We start from the raw sequence: 26,652 nt of genomic DNA on the forward strand, positions 1-26,652 counted from the left end.
AGAATTCCCCTAACCCCACTTAAAAGGGGGCCTTCGAGTTTCTCCGGCTATTGCCATTTGCCACCCCAATGTATTGGCAGTTTTTTTAAAATTAATAAACACTCTTGTTGATTGCATATGTGATTGGTAGTCTTTTATGGGACTTTTCAAGGACCCAAATCTCTTCACGTTACTTTGTTGCCACTTCATACCTGTAATTTTGCTACTGTTATCAATTGTAATGTAAATATCAGATATGTCTGATGGTCTTAGGTGACTACCCTGAAAGGGGCATTTGACCCCCACAGGGTTGAGAACCACTGCTCTAGGACCATCTCTGAAATTATCATTATTAATATAAATCTGAGGTTGGGCACTTGGATTTCTGTAGTAACCATTTTAGTTCTACATGTTCACCAGGACTTCCTAACCAGCCACATATAAGGAAAATACTATCGATACAGCAAGCATTGGAGGCCTCCTCATCTATGGTCTTGATTAAGTAGGTAACGTGCAGAATCTGCGTATTACTACATTGTTCAAAGGCAATGCCAATGTAGATAGTCTAACAGCTTGGAGTTAGAGAATCCATGCGAAGTTTTGGGAGGACCAGTCCTACTTGGTAGAATAATGGGGAGGAGGGGCTAAAAAGTGCCACTTGTCACTCACAGGTTGTGACCTGGAGGAACAGAGGCCTCCCCCAAGGATTGTTGAGATAAATCAGTGGGCGTCCTGCCAAAGTCTTTTAAATGTCCTCTGCTTGATTTCCTCACAATCTGACTGCATTTGTCAACACAATTTATTTTAATTTCCCCTGAATGCCTATCCCTCTAGGTGGTCAGGTCTAACCTTGCTCTGAGCTGCAAGTGGTGTTTATGCGTTTATCATTTATCACAACGGGTCTTCTGTATAATACCACCACGGACAGGACTCAGAGGTCTTGAATTTAGCGCACTGGGCTTTGCTTTAGCAATACAATGGTGGACTGACACAATGTTACTTCTTCCAGCAGTTAACAAGCTATAAGGAAAGGCAGAAGGGTAAACAAACAGTTCCAACAGAGGTATTCATGCAATGGTAGCTCCTTGTTGCCTTGTTTTATGTGGTAGAGTGCTTTAAAGTGCATTTAAAGTGCGTGACACTTTCTCAGAGGTTGCAGGTTATTGTCTTCATTTTTACTAATAAGAATAATGACCTTCAGAGAGGAAAGGGCATTCTTCCAGCGTTACACAGCTATCAAATTGAAGAGTTGCAACCTGAACCAACCGATAGCAATATTTTCCACTGTGACTCCATCCTTACAATAGGAATGCACACTGACTGTAGCAGGACCCCTTCAAAACTGGGCAAGTCAGAGTTTCTGAAGAAGGTAGCCTCTGAACTGGTTCTGCTAGAAACTAAGCAAGGAGGAAACGCCAATGTGTGCAGGGAATAGAATCCATAGAACTCATGATTCATAAACTGAACTGTTGGTTCAGTGGGTTAGTGTGACGGGAATCATACTGGTACAAACAGAAAGATGCCACATTGCAGGCTTAGACAGTGGAGGACTTCATAAACCACTGACCGGGTGGCTGAGAAGCACTGTGTTAGGGAGTCCACAAACCAACCCTCATTCACATGTTAAAACTATTGTCCTCTAATTTTTAGAAATTTTTATTTAGAGATATTAAAACTAGAATTTAGAGACACTATCACCCAAGGGAACATAACTAGTAATTTCCAGAGCTATGTTTAGACTCCCACTACTCTGTTTACAAAGTCAAAGCCATGAGACAAATCCAGTTTTCAGACAAATCACTGTGCGGATGATGGACTGGAGGATCAAAACATGAGAGCTACTAATGTAACTCAAGTAAGACACAGGAGCCATACAACTGAGTTCCAGTTTGCAGGCCAGAGGGCTCAGAGGGTAAAGGCTCCTGCCACCATGCCCTGGTGTGATCCCTGGGGTCCACACGATGGAAGGAGAGGACCTGTTTATGTAACTTGTCCTTTTTCTCTACGTGTACGAACACAGTGTGCCTCTTTACCCTTGCTTTATTTATAAGTGAATAAATGGATGTGCCTTTCAACTTTCTAATAGCTACATTACAAAGAGAAGGTAGCTTGGAAATTGGGCATTTGCCTGGCAAGTTCAAGGTCCTAGACTCAGTTCCCAGCATGGCAAAAATTGGAAAACAAACAAGAAGCCCAAACTTAAAAAAACAAATGAATTAATTTTCAAGATGTTTTATTTGTCTTCATATATTCAAATTATATTTTTATGTGTAATTAACATAAAATTATTAATGGCATATTTGATAGTCTCTTTTTTATAGTAGCCCCCAAGTTGCAATTTATTTCTTAATTCAGACTAGTCGTATTTCAAATGCTCAGCAGACTTATGTGACGCGTGCCTGTCTCATTGGGCAGCACAAACGGAGGCAATGACTACACTGGAAACCATGTTCCCTGGCTGTAGTGACGTTTGGAGCTGACAAGTCACACTGCCGGAAATGACAGCTTAGGATCTGGTTAAAATCATAATAGTATATATTTTTAAGGATAGGGGGACTAGGAAGGGCATACACACAAAGATAAAGTCCAAAACTGTATCCCTGGGTGATGGGGAACCCCCCTTGTTTCACCGGCAGTGGGGTCTCTTTCCCTAATTGTTTTAACCACCCCTTGCAGCTGGTCAGTGTGAAATTCCTGATCGTGAATGTATCACATGACCGTTCTAACATTTCTTCTCCATCAAGAAGGTAAACAATGTATCACATGATCGTTCTAACATTTCTTCTCCATCAAGAAGGTAAACAATGTACCACTCCACACGAGAAGTTTGTTACCACAAAGGGCAAGAAAAGCCATTATTCAAGATGAGGGAACCATTCTGAGGGAAACCAGACAGAAACTAACAAAGGAAACCTCAGAAGTTTCTCAGAGGATAATTGTGAAGTGTCTGAATGACGAGATGGATCTTAAAATTCTGCAGATGTAAATAACCACATAAAATTGAGAATCATTCCCAGCTAACTAAAGATTTCAGAACAATTCCCAAGTGTTCTTGCCTTCTAACCTCCTTTCTCAAAAACTAAAAACCTCTAGATGCCTAGAATTTTATTCTTCTTTTGTGGAACACCGCATGTTTCCAGGAACTGCGGTTAGATTTGGTGATGAGTACCCCAACTTCACTGGGGCTCTCAGAGGGGAATGGAAGGTGTCGCTTGCTGTGACATTTGAATCTATGGCCTCATAATTTGGGCTTCTTCCTCTGAGCTCCTTCTGAGGAAAATCAGGCTTTGTAGGGTTCGGCAGCACAGTCTTCCAGATGTGTGGGAAGGAGGAAGTTTTACATAATCTCAGTTAAATAGGCTTTTGTTTCTCAATTTAAAAAGGAATGTGACCTCCCGGGCTAAGGATTAGAAATGAATTCTCTCTCTACCTAATGGCAAAAGTATGGAATGTTGCTCTGATTCAAGAAACTTTCTCCTTCTTCCTATTTCCCCAGCTTGAGAAAGCTGTACAGAAGAATTCAACAGACACCATAGCACATTGTATGAACTGTTCACGTCAAAATATACCCATCAAGAACAATATGATTAAAACACGTCTTAATGGAAATGCATGTAATTTTCAAAGACAGTGTGTGAGTGGCATTTATCAAGCCCTCTGTGGGCCTATTTATTGCATGGTTAGGTTCCACGTGAGCGTCCTCTATTATCGGAGTTCACAGATCATCAGGTTAGCGGGGACCTGCGACCTCACTGCATCTTATTACCCCTGTGTTTGATAACCAGCGCCAGAATAAACAGGACCCGAATCCAGGTCGACCCTGAACGCAGCAGGAAGAGAGAAGAACTCCATTTCCGTGAAAGGACCCTGTGCTGCAAAGAAGGATTCCCATTTCTACTGCCATAGCTTACTCTGAAATTCTGTAACGACTATTCTTAAAAGTTAATTTTTTTAAGATTTGGTTTCACTAATAAAAATAAGACAACGAAATGGATTTCACGGAAAAAAATTCATGAGTGAATTGCCAGGGCTGGTGTACGTAAGAATTAAGTTCAATGACCCTTTGGCTGCTTTAGTTATCCTTGGATAACTAATCAAAACCTATTTTATATTCTATTTTTAATTCCTTCTTTTCCCTTCTCCCTTCTTTCATTTGCTGTCAAACATATAAAACAATCCTATGAAGGTTGTTTAACAAAAACTATGTAGGCTCAAACCATGATCATGAAAGATGAGGAAGTTCTTGGATTGGGGCTTTGTTGTCACTGAAATCAACCCTGTAGCACCTAAGTTTGCTATTTTCTATCTTTTTTTAAACAAATGTACTACTTAGGTCTTTATGTTTTTATCTTGAGACAAAGAATTTTATATGCTGTGCATTTGAGTAGGGAGTACACTTTGAAGTATATCATTATATCATTTATTCTGATTTTTACATTTTTAGGCATGCCAACACACTCAGCCACCCGGTCAACAGAGCCAGGATGATCAGGGGCACCATGTGGCTCTGGAGACAGTGACCGACACACTGCAGTGACCAGCAGGCCCTTGGGACACAGGAAAGAGGGGGAGGATTGATGAGGAAATGGAGTTCTTTTTCACAATTGAAGATTTATGAATGGTCGGTGGTGACATCATCCCGACGACAATAAATAAATAATTGAAATATTATTTCCTTAAGCTGTCAGGTGACATGACTCATTCCTCCATCAGATCAGAGCGAAACCAAGAAGCCTTTAGCCAGGCAACGCTTCTGAAAGGAGGTAGTCACCTGGAAAGTCACCGACAATCACTTATCATCAGATTCTCATCTGAGATGCATGACCTTTGTCCCCAAGACCTAGGACATCGCATTATCCATCCATAATTTATTACTTCTCAAGAGGTCAATCCTCACTCTGCCCCCAGAGAAGTAGTGAGCTATTCAATGAGCCAGAATTGTCTATTCACCAGCATTTTTGTACAGATATATTAAAATAATTTTAATATTGGTCTTGTTCATAAAAAGTTCTTTAAAACTAGAAAAATAAAATTATTCTTATAACCCTTTGATCCAAAGATAATGTGTCTTTGCTCCAGTGTAGATTACACTGTGCTGAGAGAGGCTGATGTGTGCTTTACAAATCAAGGCCCTTCCAAGATCAAAAACACTGATGACAACTTATGCTGGAGAGGATATGGGGTAAAGGGAACACTCCTCCATTGCTGGTGGGAGTGCAAACTGGTACAGCCCCTTTGGATATCAACATGGTGATTTCTCAGAAAATTAGGAAACAAAATTCCTCAAGACCCAGTAATACCACTTTTGGGTATATATCCAAAGGATGCTCAATTGTGCCACAAGGACATGTGCTCAATTATGTTCATAGCAGATTTGTTTGTCATAGCCAGAACCTGGGAACAACCTAAATGCCTCTTGACTGAAGAATGGATAAAGAAAATGTAGTACATTTACACAATGGAGTACTACACAGCAGAAAAAATGATGAAGTCTTGGAATTTGCCAGCAAATGGGTGGATCTAGAAAACACTGAGTGAGGAAACCCAGACCCAGAAAGACAAATATCATAGGTACTCACTCATATGTGGCTTTTATACATAAAGCAAAGAAAAACCAGCCTATGAGTCACAATCCCAGAGAACCTGGACAGCAAAGAGGACCCTAAGAGAGAAAGACATAAATCTAATCTACATGGGAATTGGAAAAAGACAGGATCTCCTGAGTAAATTGGAAGCGTTGGGATCATGGGAGAGGGTAGAAGGGGAGGTGAGAGAAAAAAATATATAGTTCAATAAAAACCAATTAAAACAAAACAAAAGCAGAGAAAACAAATCAAGGGGCTTAGACAAACCAGAGTGAATGAGAGTCCTCAGGCCACGGGCTGCTGAGCAATCAGCTGAATCCTCAAATCCGGTCATCCTAGGCCATCTCAGGCCTCCACAGCCTTCAGCCATATTTTATTTTGTTGTACTTGATATTTTTTTTTTTTTGAAACAAAGTCTTGCTATGTCTCTCTAGTGAGTCTACTACTCACTAGGCAGGACTGGCCTTGAACCCATGGCAATCCTCTTGCCTCAGCCTCCCAGGTACTGGAAAAACCGTCATGTGCCACCATGCAACTTTATTTTGTAACAGAGCGATGTTTTTGTACTGAAGAAAGTATGGCCATACATTTGGGAGCTATTTATGCGACCATTCTGAAGTAATTAATAATCAAGTTTTTTAAACTTCAAAAAAAAAAAAGTCAGTTCTCTTCTTAAATATATAATGGTTTTAGAAAAACAGCAAGGTATCTTCACTCTCTAAGAAAAATCTCACCTTCAAGCCTGTCATGCCTTCTTCCTAAGGAGCTAACACCCCTCAGTGTGAAAATGACAAACTCCATTTATAGCTCATTCTTTCTCGTTACTTCTCTCCGTGGAAGGCAGGAGAAGTCTTCCGATTTCACTAGGGAGTTGAAAACCTGATCTCTTCTTCATTAACAGGCACAGTGACAAATAGGTTAAAAATAACCCCCTGAAACGCTACCACCGCACACGGTGTTCCCATTTCCTCCTATGGCGAATTCTACGGCACACTGCTCGAAGAAACACTTCCTCACTTGTTTCGAATGTACCTGACATTTAATTCCACCGAGGGAGCTCGTGTTGACTGTCATCTCAAACACAGATTAAAGGAGGAAGTAATAGTCTCCGATTGAAATCTTCTTGCCTTAGTGGGTACCTCCTGGTTCACCTTTCTACTGAAGATAAAGACTGTCCCTGAACAATTACATCACAGTAAAAAATTATAAGGGGGAAGGATTAGATGTCAAAGAAGAGACCAGAGAAGTTTTGTAGTACAATGAAAACAGGGGAGAATAAACCAGAGAGGAAATAGCAGGAAAAGCTGCAAAAGATTCATATAAGAGCAGAATACTGCAAGTGTCCAAAAATAAAATTTAATTCTTCAACACTAAAGTACAACAGAGGTTCTGACAAGCGTTTGTCAACATAGAACACTCTCTCTCGACTCCTTTTCTTACCGGTTCTCAATCTCTCTGAGTGACCTACTCTGTAAAAGCTATGTATAATAAGGTTTATTCTACCCTACAAGCTCCCACTGTCTCCCGACCTCACTGCCACAAACTCTGTCAAGCAAACCCAAATAAGATCATTGCACCCAGTTTCTCCCCTCCTTTTCTGATTATCCTGAAATCCCACTTATATTGTAATTCTCACACCTGCTCACCGAGTGGCAAAGACCTCTTGTCCTGTTATTTATGGAGTGACGGGGTCTCCTACATGCTCGTGAACTATGAAATGGCACAACCACGGGCCTGGCCTTTCCCGAGTGCCAGCTAAGGGCGTAGAGATGCAGATTCCACTAGGCTAAGACCAGGGCTTCATATTCTTTATTCAATGATTTTCTCGGTAAAAAGTACAATACTATACCAAATCATCATTGTTTTGTTCTGATATTAATCACTTTGACAAATGAGCAATTTCAAGAGAAGGCAGACATCGCAGACTCTGTGGTCTTCTTGCTGTAGATTTTGGAGTTTTCTGAACTGTAACACCTGACAGAGGCCTTCTCACCTGGTAGGGTTTGAGACAACCCATGTCTTTCTTCCAGATGCCCCACATCCCTGTGGTTATCACAACACACTTAGTGAAGAGGTTTCCTTGGGGAAGCAGCTCCTGACCCTATCAGGTTGCAGGACACGTTCTGCTGTTATTGCTGTCCTGTCCTGTGCGGGAGGGGAAGCGTCTGCTGTCCTCTGGCCGCCATCTATCATCGTGATATTTAGTCACTCTGGACTTCCTGCCAGAGCATCCGGGATGCTACAGCCCCAGCTGCCTTCTGCAATCTTCGGAAAATCAGCATTAAAGAGATACCTTCAGCAAAACAAAGATTCCTCCTCGACTTAAAATTGCCTGGGGGACAAAGACACTTCAAACTCTACTTAATCATTTTTAAAAATCCATTTATTCTTGTTTCCCCTTCTCTCTTCCTCCGTCCTTTCTCTCCCACTGTAAATTAGAAATATACTTTATTGCTTTTCTTTTGCTTTCTTCTGTTCTCATTCTATTATTATCATGTGTAGGTGTGCATGCCACAGTGCAAGTGTAGAAATGAGTCTGAAGTCATTTTCTTCCGCCCTACGCGGGCTCCAGAGAGGAAATGCAGGTCCCAAGGCTTGCACGGCCATCACTGTTACCCGCTGAGCCATTTTGCCAAAGCTTGATGACTTTTTTAATTGGGATACATTTATAGAGCTGAAATGCATATATCTCTATTTTGACAAATAAGCACATCCGTGCCTCATATCCTTTCTCAAGATTATTATTGCTCCATAACGATGATGTCACATTAGTTCACTTCATAACAAAGAACTTACACTACCAATGTGAAGTCGTAATCACCCACGTGACGTGTTAACGAGATGAAGCGTACTTGTGGTTTCTGGAGATACAGGGATTCAGATCTAAACCCTTGTGCATGCTAAGCAAATGCCTTACCTCCGAGCTAATCCACAGCCCTTCAGATTTGTGGCTTCTAATCTGCCTCTAAATTTAAATGTAGTCATATGAGATTGCCACCCTTTTGTGGGGACAGGGTTCAAAGGGTTTTTCTGCATGGGGAGAGCATTGCGGATCCTCTGTCACCAGCGACGCAGCTGTGCAGAGTTGCTGACTGAGCTGTCAGCCGCATGAAGGGGCTCCTCTTGCTCCATCCACACTCCCTCACGCCCAGGCACGCTCAGTGACACTGAGAATTGCTGAGGGCGTTGCTGTCCTTCGGAAGTAGGCCTGCATGCGGTCCACCATCCAGGCCGAGGGAGACGAGTCTCTCTCAAGTCAGGGAACTACTCGATCTGCCTGCTTGATTTCTTTGTTCCTAACTTAACTCTCAAACGAAGTAAAGAGAAGCAGGTGGAGGGTGGGGGGAGAGATAAAAGGCCGACAGAAAGTCAGGGACAAAGAAGCAATGCATCCCAGGGGGAGGAAGGACAAGTCTGGCCAGCCTAGCTGAGTGCAGGAAAATGGTATTCCTATGAGCATGGATAAAGCAGTAGTGGCGTGTTTCCTCTTCCCTAGTCAAGATGCAGGGAGCAGGAACAGAAGCAGCAACTGCCCTGGCAGGGCGATCAGGACAGGAACAAAGGGGTCTCTGTGGGCTTGGAGTCATCAAGGACTAGAGCTGGTCATGGAGGACTTGGAGGGCATCTGCAGAAACACGTCTGGGCACCGGGAGGGGGTTGCGGAGGTGGGGGATGACTCACCACATGCCATAGCACTAATACCACTCCTGAAACTTAGCTAAACCCTAGACAAACGGAAGAGGGCCAACCAGAATTGAATAAATTAAGGTTTAATGGGTGAAAAGAAAAATGATTAGGGGGGCTACGGAAAAATAAAAGAAGCTGTGACTTCCCACTATCCAAGCTTGTGAATGAACTTCGCCACTACACTTGTGCTTACATAAATAATTTATCTAAAGGACAGAGAAACCACCGCCACAGCTAGCAGCTCCACGGAAAGAGAATGTAAGTCTAAGAGAAAGGGAATAAGCCTTATTGTTTATGCTCTTTCATTCATTGACCTTCTCACTAAACAAAATGATCACTTTTGAAGTCAGATCTTTAAACCACTCAGCACAGAGTTCATTCACTACTACGTCCGCGTACAAAATGTTCCTTGATTCCACACCTTTGCCCTCCAAATCCTGGCGGAAACACGCCACTACTGCTTTATCCATGCTCATAGGAATACCATTTTTTAATTTTTTGTTATTTCATGTGTAGTTATCTGTAATAAGACAACAAACAAGAGAGTAAAAACCTACATGAAGTAGAATGAAAAATGGACAATCGAAGAAATTAATGGGAACGAATAAGTGAATGACTGAGCTTTTAAAATGCATCTAAAACTAAACAGCTAAAACTGTTTTCTCTGTTTCTACTTTTTTTCTTTTTCGCTTCTTTTTTCTCTTTTTTCACTTTTGCTTTTGCAAGACAGGGTTTCTTTGTTCCTTTAGAGCCTGCCCTGGAACTCACTCTGTACACCAGACTGCCTTCGAACTCACAGAAATCCTCCTGCCTCTGTCTCCTGAATGCTGGGATTAAAGGCACTCGCCATCACTGCCTGGCCATTTTTCCTTTTGTTGATTGTCCATACGAATTACACAGCTATAATGTAGTTTATTTCTGATTCCCTCCTGGATTCCTATGGTTGTCCACAGGAATTATAAACTGCACAATGTTCATGAAGGTTCTAGACCCATGTGGGAACCACACTGGTATAAATGGCACATCTTTCATTTCAGGAAGATTGTTTGGTGAGGTGTTTAGTTGTGGGAATGTGGCCATAAATGCCACAGCCAGCACTCTGCCCCTCTCTGGTGCTATGAGGCATGGACAGAGACATGGAGGTGGCGTGGATGATGACCCTTTCCATATGGTCACCCAGTTTCGTCAGGCCTTTGATTATGAGATGGCTCAGTGCATACAGCACTTGTCCAGCAAACATGAGGACCTGAGATCGAATCCCCAGCGGTGCATGCCTGTAATTACAGCATTTCTCCAGTAAGATAAGAGGAAACAGGATGAAGTTCACAGGTAAGACACTGATACATTCCTCAGAGAACAACAGAGACCCTGTCTCAAACAAGATTGAAAGCGAGGACCAACGTTCAAGGCTGTCCTCATCTTCACACACGTACAGACTCTCATGACATGCATACATAGACACAGACACACACTAGAATATCTGAATTTATTGGGAGTTCGTTCTGAGCTGATGAAGTTTATGTTTAAGGGGTCCCGGCTACCCGATGATGCTCTTTGCCCTTCCCTGTGCGTCTGCGTATCAGCATTCCTGAATGCAATGCAGGCATACTTAATCGGATTTTTTTTATATATATATATACAAATGTGATCCAGAGACTGAAGCATCAGGTAAACGGATCAAGATCATTTTTAAGACTCGTGTCTGGGTTTAGAAGAAATCTAGCCCATTGTATAAGTCCCATCACAGGAAGAAGGGAAGCAAGGTGGGAGAGGGGGGGGGATATGGCAGATGGAAAGAGGAAGGAAAACAAGGCAAAAAGAGTGGAGGGGAGGAAAGAAAGGAAGGAGGGAGAAAGAGGGGGAAAGGGAGGAGTATGAAGTAGGAGAAGAACGAACTTTCATGAACACTTGTCGTGCTTAGGTGCGGTAGAAGCACTCACTTCTCAAGGCCTCACTTTTTGCTGCAAGAAGTGGGGGTCACAGAAAGAAGGGAGCTCTTTACTGTTCTCAGGGTGCCCAGTTAGCAAGCTACATGTTCGGAAGTTAAACTCTGCTGCCCTGACCTCAGAGGCTGTGTCAATTCCAATTTAATGCCTTCTCAATTAGGAGAGTCGCAGCGTATATTTTCTTTAAAAAAAGAAAAAAAGAAAGAAAGAAAGGAAGAAAGAAAAAGGAAAAGAAGGAAGGAAAGAAGGGAGGGAATGAGGGAGGTTGGGAGGTTGGGAGGGAGGGAGGGAGGGAGGGAGGGAGGGAGAAGAAGGAAGGAAGGAAGGCGAGAGAAAGTCTTAAAGGAACGACGTGAAAGGGCTGTCATAAGCAAGCAGGCAGCAAACGCACTCAGAAGCACGTCTAGCAGCAGTGCTGGTGCTGTAAGGTTAAAAGGGGGAAGCGTCCAAAAGAATGGAAAAAACATAGCATAAGCAAATGGGACATAAAATCCATAATTTTGACCAGGAAGATCATACCCAATCAATCATGGAAATAGTTGAAGTAAAAATCAATCACACTTCATTGATTTTTTAAAAACAACAACAACAACAGATTTTGAATCCCATAAAAGTCACATTTTGTATTTGTGAGGAAAACTGGAGACGATGAGTCAACCTGACAGAGATGAACTTTCCTGAAATAACCCAATCATCTGTTAATGTCTATATTCATGGAACGCAAAGCGATGGACGTCAAGAGAAAAGGAAGAACTTTTTTTCTGGTGAGACATGGTACCTAAATATTTTGTTGTTGTTGTTGTTTTTTTTTTTTGCCTTTTCTTAAAACAAATTTCTATTTATTTCAAGACATTTATATTTGGATTTTTCCCAGAGAAGGATCATCCTGTGATTCATTGTTTTCTTAAATATGTAAATTATGGGACACTATGGGTCTGTCTGGGTTAGAAAATTTTATTCTATTTAACACCATCCAGACTCATATATCTTTCTTGGGAAAACGTAAAGGACCCCTTGCTACTGCCAGAGCCACGGCGCTCTGTCTGTCATCTTCAGCTTTCAGTCTGAGGGCCACTTTCTCTAAGAGAATCCTGCTGGGGCTTCATTCCTCTGCTGGGTCCCATGCTATTAACTACTCAAGAGAAATGTGATTTCTAACAATAAAAACCCACTTAAACAATTCCTGCTAAATATTTGTGTGAGTGCAATATGCTAACCGATTATGCCACTAAAATATTTGTTTAAACAGTAAAAATTAGGAAAAGAGTGATCTCATATGCTGTCAAGGGTAACAGGATCATTTGCTTTCTAATCTTGAGTATTGCTATTGCTTGGGTTTTCAGTCCAGGTTCGAAGTTTAGTATTTTTTTTTAACTCTTCTTTACCTGCACAATCATATACATATTAAAAAAAACCCAAAATTCAGATCATCTTCCCAACAGGTCTGATTCACAGGCCTATTCTAAGGTCAGCAAAACTGTTACACATAAGCAAAACTGTAATCTATGGCCAACGTATTTAGATTTAAAGTTATATACAAAGGTTTCTAAAGACTGGATCTGAGTTCATTACTTCGTTGTCCTCAAAACTGTATGGAATTTATACTTAAAAGCCTTCTAAAGAAAATCGGATAATGAGTAGAGCTAATAGGAGAGATTATTTCAATGTATGATGAAGCCATTTGCCATTACACATGAAACATTTTCCTTTTTCCACTCAGCAATAATTATTAAATACATCCTAGCATGACGTTCTATAAGGCTAAGATGGCTAATCTTGTCAACTTGACACACGTGGAGAGAGGGAACCTTAGTTGAAGAATTGCCTCCAGCAGATTGGCCTGTCCTGTGGGCATTTTTGATGAGGAACTGATGTACGTAGCCCAGCCCACTGTGGGAAGCACCATCCCTAGTCAGCTGGCCTCACTGTATAAAGCATCTGAATGTGAACATGGCGGTCAGCCTGTGAGCAGTGTTCCTCCAAGGTCTCTGCTTCAGGTTTCACTTCAGTGATGAACCTGGTAGGTAACCTTAAATTAACCTCCAACTTCCTTCTGATCACGGTGTTTACTGAAGCAACAGAAAAGTAAACTAGAATAAACTATGAAAATCTCACAAAACTGAGTATCCATCCAAGCACTGAGAGATTTGAAGAACACCTCCGTCCAATTTTAAAGAAGACCCTAACGGCAGTGTAGCTGGTATACAGTTAATTCCACCATTAACCCTGCTCACCAAGACATTGGTACTCAAAAGCAGGTGAATTTTCAGTAACTGCTCCTTCAGGGAGAAAACGTTTCCATGAAACAAACTCAGCATCCTTTCTCCGGTCAAAACGCAACATGCTCCCGTAACTTACCATATGTTGGGATTTAATTCCAGTTGGTGGTAGGAGTCAAAGTCGTCCCGTAGGATGACACTGTCACTGTGCATTTCGGCTAGGAGAGGGAAGAGAGCATTGAGAGAGGCGTTACACGATGCAGGGGATTACCTGTGGGTGTCAACAAGCTGCGTCTTTTACATTCAAACTGACAGCTAAACAAGCAGGTGGTTGTGATTGCTCTGGCCCTAAATGCTGAGGGCGAAGACTTTGCTGTTTAGTGTTTAGACTCCGTGAAGCTACCGAGTGGTCACATTCAGGAGGGCCAGTGTGGAAAGCGACGACACAGAGCTTGTCACTCCATCCTGATCCACATCACGTCTACCGAGCCACAGCCTGGGCAGAACTGCTCTGCGCACTGAGGCCTGGAGGAATGGGATGGAGTATTCTGTTTGCTGCAGCCCAAGCAGCTACCGTGGCGTCTTCTGACCCATTTTCTCTTGTCCTTCTGGTTGGTCCTGTTGCCCTGGCTTGATTTTAGAATTCCTCTCATTCATTATTCATTTAGTATGTTCTGAATGGCTAACTTAGCTGAACCACCAGAATTGCACAGAAAAAATACTATCTATACATATAACTAAATGCATATGTGCAACTATAGAGTCAGTTTAAATCAGGGAGAATGTGGGGATGCCAGCCATGGAGGAAAATCCAGCAGCACCACCTTGCAATTGTATTCCATGCCTGTTTTTAAGCATTAGGATTTTGAGCATGCCAAAGGACATCTTCATACACTGTAGAGTGCCTGCTTGCTTTGAAAAGAAGGCGGGGCAAAATGATTTTATGGCCAGCTACGATGTCAGTGTGCTCACAGTGAGAAGGGAGAAGGTAATTACTGCTCTAACAACATTCTCGCTGGATTGGTGTGTGTGTGTGTGTGTGTGTGGCAGGGGCTTGTGTGGGAAGTTTTGGGTAATCTAAATCCCCTGTGACTTTTCCCTATCATTTTGTTTGATTGAGCTACTTTTCAGAAAAATTAAAATCATATCATGTGACAACAGAGACTTTTTAACAATTTTTATAGTTTTCAAAGTTGATATTTTTCCGCTTCTAGGGGCTCAGTCACATAATTCTCTGAACTCACTGGGTAATTAAAATCTCTTCCAGATATCAGGGAAGATAATTTCAAATTCTCTTTGGTGACATCCTACTTATGGCAGTCTGCACCCCCTGAATACCAGGTATGCCAGCAGGTAAGCCTATAATGAAGCCATGGAAACCAGCAAACCAGCACGTTCTTAGGATAGCTCCTCCTCGGAGCCTGAGGCATGAGGACAGAGAGAAGAGGACCCAGTGATAGGCTTTGAGCAGGGGTGAGTTAATGATCCCTCCGAGCGTGTGGATGCGGTGTGGGACATGCCTACAGGATACAGCTCTCTCAGGTCACAGCTTGGCCCAGACTTCACTGCACCACTGTGGGCCACCAGCCTGTCGCGGCTGCCGGAAGGAACGCTTCTAAGCAGCTATGTTCAGCTGCCAGAGAGGAGCCCCAAGCTGTAGCATGACATAAAAGCAGAGCTTCTCAAGGCAGATTTTCCAAAGAGAAAAACAAATTAATTGGGTTTGTAGGTTGAAAGGAAAAGCCCAAGAGGCAAGTAATGGACCTATCTGAGACCCCACGGTAGGAGACACCAGGAAAGGCTGGGACCGGCGAAGGAGATTCCTTTCACTCATATCAAACTACAGAGAGTAGGAAACTACTTTGTAAAATAAGTCTTCACTGGCACAACACGACAAATTTAACTCTTAAGGGTTAATTGTTTTCTAGAGACAATCCCCACCCTAAGTTAGCTTCAGTGAATACAAAAACACACTTGGTATTCATTCATCCCCAGATAATGTGATACCTCTTACTATATAATTTGAAATTTCACTTATACATACCAACCCAGTGAGGTAGATATTGTTATTGATTCTATTTTACATGTGGGCTTAGACAAATTACTTGATCAATGTCATAACTCATAGCAAGTGGTGGCAATAAGATAAAAATAGCTAGTTTGGCTCCAGAATCCGTGCTTTTAACCACCGCGTTGCCTTGCCTTGAAGAGTTGGGGTCACAGAGTACACGGTACTGTTAGGAAATCATGGCTTCCTTTTTTTTAAAGTGGGTAATCACTTAACAGCTTCCTCTAATGTTAGAAGAAATAACTGAATGATTGCTGCTTTCAACCTAGGAATTTGAGCAGAAATCTTAAATTTAAAATGACCCCAGTGTGTCCACACCCATGGCTCCTGCCTCTGCACTCTGATGTGATGGGCGGGAGCTCTGGAGAAACTTAGCTTTTGGACCCTCAGCCGTAGGGTGGCACTGAACTCTAAGAGTAAGGGCGCTGACATAAGGGAGTCTTTGAGGGGCAGGGCAGTTGCTGGGAGGCCATTAGCTCCAGCATCTTCTGAACCTGCGTCTAGGTGAACCCCAGTGAAGGTTAAAGAGCCAGGGAGCTGGGGGTTTTCACTCCACAGCAAGTGCCAGAAGGGGGTGGGTGACCAAGTACAAAGCTGATGGCATCAGATCCTTACACACTTACCGAGGTGAAACTGAGCACTGGCTTCCGTGGGAGCTGGAATGAAAGGAGAACAGAGTGATTGATTCATCATAAAGGCAAAACCCAGTGACAAGCAGTCACAAAAGCAGCTACAGAACTTAGTTCACATGAAACACATCACACCACACAGCTTGGGGCTTTTTACCCTGCAGGGTTAAAAAAAAAAAAAGACATGCTAACTCAGTTATGGTGGTGCACACCTTTAAAATCCTGGCACTCGGGAGGCAGAGGCAGGCGGATCCCTGTGAGTCTGGGGGCAGCCTGGTCTACAGAGTGAGTTTCTGGATAGCCAGGGCTGCATAGAAACCCTGTCTCATAGGACTCTGCCCACTTCACATTGCTGACAGCCGTTTCTACCCTGCCCCAGAATGATTTCCAAATTTGAGGAGATGTCAATTCACTACCTAAATGTAAGAGTTCATGACACACACACTCAAAAGTCTTCCCTAATTTTCAAAGAAAACTGTCAACTAGATATGAAAAATCAACTTCTCCTACAAGGGGCAGTAGATCAGCTGTGCCAGACTAAGAATCCAGAATTAACGGTATTTTAAAATGAGACCGGTTCTGTCATGTGGCTTCAGCTTCACATATGTAATGCATACTGAAGACATTTGTGTGGGTTTTTAGAAAGCAAATTTTAAGATAGGCATGCTTGCCTTTAATCCCAGCACTTGGGAGGTAGACGCAGGTGAATCTCTGAGTTTGAGGCCAGCCTGGTCTACAGAGTGAGTTCCAGGACAGCCAGGGATACACAGAGAGAAACCCGTCTTGAAAAACTGCATGCACGTGAGTGTGCTCGCGCACATGCGCACACACACACAAACACACACACAAACACATACACACACACATACACACGGAAGATTCTATGGAGAGTGCCATGATTAAATTTATTAGAAGCACTTGTGAAACTCTTACAAACTGAAAGATAAATACATTTAAAGATTTTATGTTTTGTATTGATTCTTATCGATCAAATTGTAGGGGATCCACAAAGGCTGCCTGAATTACTAACTCTGATTGAAGGTTTTCTCCACACTAAAGAAATGTTTGCCCAATATCCGAAAATCACAGAGAGACTACAGCACCTGACGCATGTTCTCCCATATCACAGTGCATATGAACAGGCTGAACGGGGAGCTTCAGGGAAGAGCAGTGAAAGGATCTGTGTTGAACTGAATTTGTTCCTGCTGGTCTTGAGGCAAGGACTCATGCTATAGTCCAAGGCGGCCTGGAGCTCACTATGTAGCCCACTACGGCCTCACATTTAAGAGCAATCAAACGTTGGGATTACCAGTGTCTGTTATGAACTTCAAAACTAGAAATGTATAGGGCTAGGGAAAAGGCTCAGTGTGTCAAGTGCTTGAAGAACGAGTGTGGGGTCTGAGTTAGGCTTCCTGGCAGCCCTATGAGAAGCCAAAGGTGATAGTGGACTACTGTAACACCAGCACCAGAAGGCAGAGACAGGCAGACCCCTGCTCCAGAAGGCAGAGACAGGCAGAGCCCAGGTACCCAGTGCACCATCAGTGCAGCTGAAACAGCGTCCACCAGAGGGCAGAGACAGGCAGACCCCTGCTCCAGAAGGCAGAGACAGGCAGAGCCCAGGTACCCACTGCACCATCAGTGCAGCCGAAACAGCGTGCACCAGAGGCAGAGACAGGCAGAGCCCGGCACCCACTGCACCATCAATGCAGCCGAAACAGCGTGCACCAGAGGCAGAGACAGGCAGAGCCCGGCACCCACTGCACCATCAATGCAGCTGAAACAGCGTGCACCAGAGGCAGAGACAGGCAGAGCCCGGCACCCACTGCACCGCTACTGCAGCTTAAACGGTGCGCTCCAGGCTCAGTGAGAGACTTGATCTTAAAAGGAAAGGTGAAGAACGAGGAAGTAAGACAACCTCCGTGGGTCTCTGGCCTCCACACCCACGCACAAGCCACATGCACGTGCAAACATAAATTAGAAACGTATTGATGTTATACGGTTCCTCATGAGAATCAATGTTAGATGCTAACTTGTAAGTCCCAGTGTTATCTAAACGGTCTATGAAACCTTAGATATCAGTCATAGCTTCTCCCGTTACATTAAATAATACTACAGTTGCCTTTTGTCTTATGTTGTATCCCTACAAATTTCATATTAACAATACTGAGCTGATAAAAGTAATTTATTTACACATAGTATTGACACATACACACACTTTGTATCAAAGGTAGATAAACTCTCTTAAGAATGAACAAATTTTGTCAATATGTGAATATAAAGGAAAAGGAGCTTTTTGGATACTCACTCTAATTTTGAAGACTTTTAAGACTGGACAGATAGGCAGTCTTACATGTGATACTACTTCTAACAGCAAATTTAGAAAACCTTAAAGAAGCCAGATATTCTAATACTTAAGTGAACTCTGCGTATAAAATATATGCCAGTTTTTTTGAGTGTTAGCACAGAAAAAAATGTAAAACGTCTTACTAATAATTTTATATTGTTTATAATATATTGAAATGTTTAATATTTTACATATGCTGTGTTAAGTAAATTAACTATTTTATTTTTGTTTCTTGCATGTGGCCACTGTAGATTTAAAACTACACATAGGGCTTACATTCTATTTCCATTGGACAAGGCTGAATAAGAGGAAGAAACTCTATACTAGGTATCCATTGGAGACTACTGCCGCTCAAAGAAACTGAGCCACTCACTGCGGAATGAAAATCAAGAATTAAAATTTGTTCCTAGTCCTTTAAAGCGTGGGCCTCCCAGGATCTCACACAATCAGAGTATCTAGGCTTACTAGGGAAAACGAGATTGTACGTGCTCTCCTCCTGAAAACCGTATTTCCTGTCAATGGCTTGTTTCAGAAGGAAGCTTTAAGGTCAACACGTGACTCAGAAACAATGTAGCTCTAACAGATTTCAGCTGACTTCCTAGGTGTAGTATTCAGTTCAATGAAGACTTCAGTTCTTCGAGAAGAAAAAAAAATATCTAAAATTGAGCTGTCTGTTCATGTAACTGGGTGCTTAAGACCGTCTTTGAATCAGGTAGGTAATATACACTTGCACACACACACACACACACACGCACCGCACACACATGGCAATTCACACAAATACAGGCACTAGGCTACCAGAGCTTAACCTCCTAAATCATTTTGGAATTCAAAGGCCCTAGGTAGTTTGGTCTCATGTATCTTTTCCCCTAATTTGAAATTCTAATGTATTAAATTTCCAAAGCTAAATATGACAAATTAGACATGGTCTGTGAAGTTAGTATTTAATGAGCTATGATCCGAGACTTTCATCTCCCCAGGAATAATTTCTTTATTACTTTTTGTGTTTTATTGCAATAAAGCACCATTTGACCTTCAAGTATGATAATTAAACTTCCAAAAATGTTATAAATTTAGAGTGAAAATAGTTCTCCTTGTATTCAGAAAATAGTTATGATCAATATAAAAGATTACTTAATATTTAAAGCAGCTAAATTATACACAGAATCCTACAGTATTAGCAATTATTTTTCTCTTCCCTGCCCCTCTCATCCCTCGCTTCAATTTGATTTGTGTTTTACAGAAGCTTATCCTCTTTCATATATAAACTAAATTTAAAAGGATCAGACCAAAAATATATCCTTATGACTTAGAGAACTCTTTCAGGTAAGACCGGTTCTTTTATGAGCTGTCAATAGCAGGACCCTAATGACTAAACCTTGAGACTTATTGTCCTGCCAAGTTCGTGCACACATATTTTTGGAGAAACAGTCACACAGTTTTAAAAAAAATTGCTCATGATATGAACAACATTTTTTTTGAGTAAAAAATAAGACTATAAAGTAATATACCATAGGAGTTGCTGATGCATTATTTTTAAAATGTTGCTGTGTAATTAAAAAATTTTGAGACCTTTGAGAACTAAAAAGTACAGTTCTTGTTCACGGAATAGAGGAAAGTCAGTAGTAAGTTAGCCTGAAGGTCAAGAACATGTGATCAAGACTTAAATAACATTCTGAGATTGGAACAACCAGGAGAAAGGCAAGGGAGAATGGAAGGAAGTGGAGAGGAAATGGGGGGCAGTAAGGGGAAGAAGGGGAGCAGAGGGAAAGAGAGGCAGGGGCGGTCTGGAGAAGACCTTGAAAGGCAGATGGAGCTGGGAGACTGGGGTCACTAACATGACAAATCCAATTTGTGCCAGGAAATAAATGGACTGGTGGAAATGACTGAACCCAAACAGTGGCTGTAGTTATGAACAAAACAAAGGCTGCTTTAAGAGATACTAAGGAGATTAAATAAGGAAATCACAAACACACTGGAATAAGCATGGAAAACAGACATGAATGAGCAAAAGATATTCTGTGGGCTCCTGCTTAGTGTTTGGGGTGATTACTAAAACAGACCTGCAATAAAAAGATGTAACATTCAAAGAAAGTAAAGTCCCATGTAGAACCAAGTTGAAGGTACTAAAATAGCATCTAAATGTACATCACCTATGGTGGCTCATCATGATTGTCAATTAGAGAAGACGTGGAACCCGAGGGCATCTTGTTTCTGGGCACGGCATGTCTGTGAAGGGTCTTCCAGATTGGGTAAACTTAAGTGGGAAGACCTAACGTTAAGGCAGGTGGCACCGCTCCATGGCTGGGCTCCCTAGACTATACAGAAATGAAAAAGTGAGCTGGGCACTGGGCTTTGTGGTTGTGGCTATACCGTGAGCGGCTGCTTGACAGTCCTGCCACCATCCTTTACCCACCATGATGGTTTGCATCCCCAAACTGTGAGCAGAACTGAGAAGATTCTTAACATGCTGTTGTCAGCTACTTTGTCACAGTCGCAAGAAAAGTGACTAAAACACGCTTACAAGTAAGAGCGACAAATAGCACTCACCAAGACGCCAGCCCCCATGCCAGACCTTGATGGCATTTAATCCCTTCACTCTATTCCTTTTGGATACAACCTAGAAGACCAAGCCCTTAGAAGTGACATGACTCAGAAAACAAACACTGTAATTCTTCCCATGTAACTAACAAGGGCATGGAGACTCAGAAAAGCTTCGCAGCTACACAGTAGCGGGACAGGAACTCAAATGCAGAGAGAGTCAGGTTCCATGTTCTCAACCACTTTGTCTTATTGGCTCTGAGTCAGCACTAAAAAAACGGACAGAGACCAGAGACCAAAACCAGAAGGGGGAGGACACCAAGAACCATAAGAAGTTTAGGAAAGGAATCTCCTGCAGCGCCTGTGCGAACACTGTGGTAGGGAGGAACCATGAAGAAACTAGAGAGAGGAGGCAAGAGAAGTAGGGCCCCTGGACTGGCCGGGTTCCTAGTTCGTTAGTGGAATCCTGGCAGGTCAGGCAGCAGGGTTAGGAGTGGATCTGGAGGACACATAGTGTTCCTTACAGAAGCTGGAGTGTGAAGGAGAAACCCTCTCAGAGGGATGCTTGCAACAGTGAAATCCCTGTCCCAAAGAACAATGGCCTCGGCATTTTAAACATCACCAAGGAGGGGACTTTTGAAAAGTAAGAGAAAGAAAGGCTGAGCAAGGGCCTCCGAGGAGATTGGAAGACAGCCTTCCAGTGACTGTTTTTCTATATACATATTTTGATTTTTCAGTTGTGGGTTTGGAATAGTATCTGTCTACTATAAACCATCTTAGGACAGGGCGTGACTCTCTCATATTGTCACACAATTCCCTCTGGTCTGGTTACAGCACCACACACGCCTACCGAAGACAGAGCACAATTTATGCTAATTGATATGAATACGTTACAGTGTCTAAAAACTTATGAAAAACTATATTCACTTGTTATAGGCTCAAGTGTATTTTTTATAGATATATCAGAATAAGAATAAATTAACAAGTCATACGAAATAATACTTCACAAGGAAAAACGAAAATGTGATTGATGTATGTTGACATCAATTTCTCTCCTAAGTAATTATATATACTCAAATCTAGGCTCTGTCCTTTAAAATATGAGGGAGTCAAGCAGATTACATAGCAGTTTGAGTGGAAAGCTGGCTCTACGGGCATTCAGAGGCAGCCAATGTCAAGTTCCTTTCCGGCATAAATCTTGGTGTTTTGACTTTTAGACCAGATAAAGCTGTCAAGTGGGAATGTATACAGCCCCCAGAACTGCAGAGAAGGCTGTTTACACCCCTGTTCAATCACCTTGAAAGAAACAGCATAGATCTAAAACACCCTTTCCAGGGAACGTAAAAAAGTAGCCGGACCCACCCAGGGACACGAGCAAGAAGTTTTACTGTGACCATATGAGCAAGTTCTGTTATTCCCCTTAATCTTGCCAGTCTTGGATCACTCAGGGACACTGTATCTGTCAGAGCCCCAGGAGGGTCTCAGTTCTTCTCTCTACTGGGTATTTTCTCAGACCTTGAAGCAGGATACGCTACTGGATGGCTTCCCCAGCCTCCAATCCAGCCCTCTTTGTGTGTAAATCACAAGCCTGGGGATGCCAGCAACAGAAGTTGTAGCTGCTAAACTGAAAATCAAGCTACAAAACAGCCACGGGGAAACAGATGTCTTTGACAAGCAAATCTTTAACTCGGGGAACATTCCAGTGAATTACTTTCCCTCTCAGCAACGAAAGTAGGTGAGGTGACCCACAGTTCTGACTCATGCTGCCAAAGAAGACTGGTTTAATAAAGATTTTTTGCATTTAAGGTTTTTGGAAAAATACTTATTGATTTAAGCTACTGAATAACAAGGGTATAGTCAAGGGAAGACTCTGGTAGATATGACCTACAAATGATGCTTAAAATATCACTGATTGACTGACTGATTGCATTGCCTGAACTGACCCCTGGGCATGGGGCTGACCACCATGATTAGCTTGGGCACTGAAATACACCTGACCCTGACCTTGTACACACGGACGCAAGTTCTAAGGTTTTGCTCCTTCATCTCTCTGATCTCTCAGCATTTCCCCTGATATCTGACTCCAGACTTTAATTATGACGACCTATTAGAACCTGTGCTACAGGTACATTTGGAGTTTTTGAGGAACACATCTAAGTTTGATACCCTGCTTACTTTACGGGTTTGATTATTCAATGCCTACATCCTTTCTCTCTCACAGTTGACATTTTCACAATCCTTAACACAAATGATTTAACAATGAAAGGATTTGATGTCTGGATGAAACAATAGAGCCCATGACCATAGCCCAATGCCCATAGCAAGCATTTCCTCACAGCCTACAAGGGTAGCAGAAGGCAGAGCTACTCGAGTTTCTCTGTATCAGATCTAAGTCTGAACTCTCCTTCCAATATGAAGCATTCTCTTTTTTAACTGCTGCCATCAAGCCAACCACAGAGGGTCCCTGCACGGTTTATAAATGGCATGTACCCTTTGGGGGGCACCACAGGGTATGCCTGTAGTCAGACCACTGAACCTGACAACTGGCCTTGCTAAATAATCAGTGTGCATGATTGAAGAAGGTATGCCAAAAAGCCCAGAGGCCAGCGGACGCACACATAACACCATGATTCTCCCTGCTCCATTTCTGGCCGTGATTTGTGTGCAAAACTGGTCCAGCAGCGGCCATGCTGACCTACTCACGTCTACTTCACACTGGACGCTTGATTTATAATCCTATAAAGAATAAATTTTTTCCTTGAGTTTTCAGAGGGTTTTGGCAATGGTGACTGTTTTTATTCAGGCTCATGTAATTCATGTGAATTTTCAAAATTTAATTTTTTTAAAATAAAAATCTTCTTGGAAGTAGATGTGGTGGCATAAGAATGCAATCACACACTTGGGCGGTAGAGACAGGGGGATCGGGCAAGCTTAAGGATATTCTGGGCTATGTAGCAAGTATGAATTTTATGTAATTCATATTATTTTATGATTCCATCTCTTTCTTGATTGTCCAATAATAATTCTTAGGGAGAACTGGTCTACTCCACTTCCTTTGGAGTTTTTAGCCCATTCTAAATTTTCATCTTTATGGAAGCACTCCAAACAGCACTTCACTACCATTTTTTTGTCTTTAAAATCTTAGTGACAGTTTGGGAAGTCTCTTGGACAGGCATATACTAATTCCTTGGCTCCTCCTTGGGTTTGTGCTCCAGTATTACCTTTTCCTGAGACCCTCCTGATCTGGGACCATCCTTTCCCCTGCCTGTTCCTCTGTTCCTTGACATACCTCATGACCTACCCTAGCAAAGCCAGTACCCACGGTAGGCACTCGATAATCTTGGAGAGGACTGGTAGATATTTATGTTCTGTTTATTGCCAGTGAATGAAAATGGGCACCTTCTACTCTAAACAATGGTGAGTATATAGCCCATACACACACACACACACACACACACACACACACACACACACACATCCCCCCAACAGCAGGGGTAGCTCAGCAACCTCTCCAGGGCAGAGATGAGGATACACTCCAGCCTGTTGTCTGGACCACGACTACTGGAAGAACTCATCTGCAGAGTGTTTCCTGTTACTTCCAGAACCTCTGAATATAAGACAAAATAAAAATACCAAGGTGTGATCTAAGGCAAATTCATTGGAGATAAAATGGAGATCTGTGAACATTTTTCACATTTATTTGCATGTATGATGAATGTGATGTGTGTGTGTTCACGTATGTATACATGCATGTAACATACGTTGCATGCATGTGTCCATGCACGTATGTCCACATGGGCATAGTGGCCAGAAGTCAGTGGCACATGTCTTTTTTGATCACTCTCTCCTGGTTTTTGAGGCAGGGTCTCTCTCTCTCTGAGCTTGGCGCTGACCGATGCAGCTAGGTTGACCAGCTATCTCTGGAGACTGCCTGTCTCTGTCCTCCGCCACCACAAGGCCGGAATTGCGGATGTGTGACATGCCTGGTTTAGTATGTGAGCGCTGAGATCTGAACTGAGGTCCTCACGCTTACAGGACAGGCACATTAGTGACTGAGCCATCTCCCCAGTGCTAGCTAACAGATTGTTAGTAGACAGAACATACGGTTTGCAAGAGTATACAGAGTGCTGTCTTGTGATAGCCAGCCAGTGGTCCACGGGAAAGGCTCCTCAGGAGAGGTAGTGAGTTTCCCATAGGATATCCTTTACACTGGTTCTTCGTCATCTATTAAGTGCATGCGTTAAGACAAGCATATTATGTATTAAAGAAAAAGAAACCGAGACATGATTCCTCTTTCCAAAGGCTTCCAGGTGAGAGACATGGACACTCGGAAGGTAATTAGGACCCACGGGGACGGGCCTTGTTAAGAGTCAGGACAGTCAAGCACAGGAGCGACATAGGCACCTGCATTTCTCTTCAGTTCTTGAGAAATAATTCAGTCCACCTGCTCAGAAGATGTGCCCCTCATTCTTCAAAAAGGTAAACCTCACAGTTATAATTTAGGGGCAGGGAGAATTTGTGTTCTTTTCTTATCACTCAATTAATATGATTTCATTGTAAACTTTTAGAAAACACAGGCAAGCTTAAGAAGAAAAGAACCCTTCACACTCTCCCCTTGAAGAGCTCCTACTTGTTATCTGGGCCAATGACCTTGCTGGAGCCTTTGCTCAGCAGGAGCCTTCCCAGGTGATTGCTGAGCCTCCTCCAACCAGGAAGGTCACACCATCCTTCCAACTACAGTTCCCTGACTGCAAAGGACTTGTAAAGTCTGAAACCCGAGAGTAAATGATGGCTTGCTGGCTTCCTCTCTCTCCTCAGCCTTGAGAGAGAAGAATACTGACATCTAGCAGCTGGGCCTTGGTGTCCTCTTGTGGGACATAAAGAATCTCACAGACATCAGCTTCAGACAAGGCCACTGTGTGATCACAACGGATGGAGACAGAAACACCACAACTTTATTCTTGCTTTCTCTCTCTCTCTCTCTCTCTCTCTCTCTCTCTCTCTCTCTCTCTCTCCCCCTCCCTCCCTCTTCCTCCTTCCCTCCCCCCCTCCCCTTTTGCATGAGTATCTGGAAGACTGAGTCAGCCAGAACAGAAGACATAGAAGGGCATCTGGTCAAGGAAAAAGGGATGATTTGGGGGTACACGGAGCACTGGACTTCTAGACTAAGGCTCCCTCACGCAGTTTTAAGGCAGGACTGAAAGGAGGGCGAGTGGGGTGGGGATGAGAACTGAGGGATTGTGAGTCCAGGCAGCCCCCAGGCAGCTGCTGGGGCAGCATCTGCAGGACAGTCTTCCGAAAAAAGGAAGCAAGGCTGATGACCTGCCGGCATTCTGTTCTCAGACACCAGATACTTCTACGTTCTCGGTATTTCTGGCTCACAATGCAATCTGAAATTCTCCTGGTTCCAAGTGCCACAAAACAAAATCTGCTTTGTTTTAATTGCTTAATTTAATTAGAAACGATAAATTAAAGATATATTATAGATGGAAGGCCCTGTGCTGTGGTATATAGGGAAGGGGATATCTTCCCTTCATAAACATATTAGATATTCTTTGTGTTATGCATAAAAAAACCATTACATGCAAAAATATGTTATTTTATTTGAAGAAATCATGTTTTAATTAAAGGTAGAAAGAACCAAAATAAACACA

The 26,652-nt window shown here is 42.6% G+C and overlaps 1 protein-coding gene across 5 annotated transcripts in view; it reads right to left on the reverse strand.

Moving 5' to 3' along the window:
* The window catches only part of Reln (reelin), a 441,277-nt gene that overhangs the window by 224,758 nt on the left and 189,867 nt on the right, over positions 1-26,652 (reverse strand). For all 5 annotated transcript variants that reach the window (XM_026784681.1, XM_026784680.1, XM_013350437.2 and 2 more), the window contains exons 5-6: positions 16,108-16,140; positions 13,556-13,634 (exon numbers count right to left, since the gene is read on the reverse strand). In XM_026784681.1, coding sequence (XP_026640482.1) covers positions 13,556-13,634; positions 16,108-16,140 — 112 coding nt within the window. The remainder of the gene's footprint in view (positions 1-13,555; positions 13,635-16,107; positions 16,141-26,652) is intronic.

The sequence above is a fragment of the Microtus ochrogaster genome, chromosome 26, assembly GCF_000317375.1.
Source record: "Microtus ochrogaster isolate Prairie Vole_2 chromosome 26, MicOch1.0, whole genome shotgun sequence".
NCBI lineage: Eukaryota > Metazoa > Chordata > Mammalia > Rodentia > Cricetidae > Microtus > Microtus ochrogaster.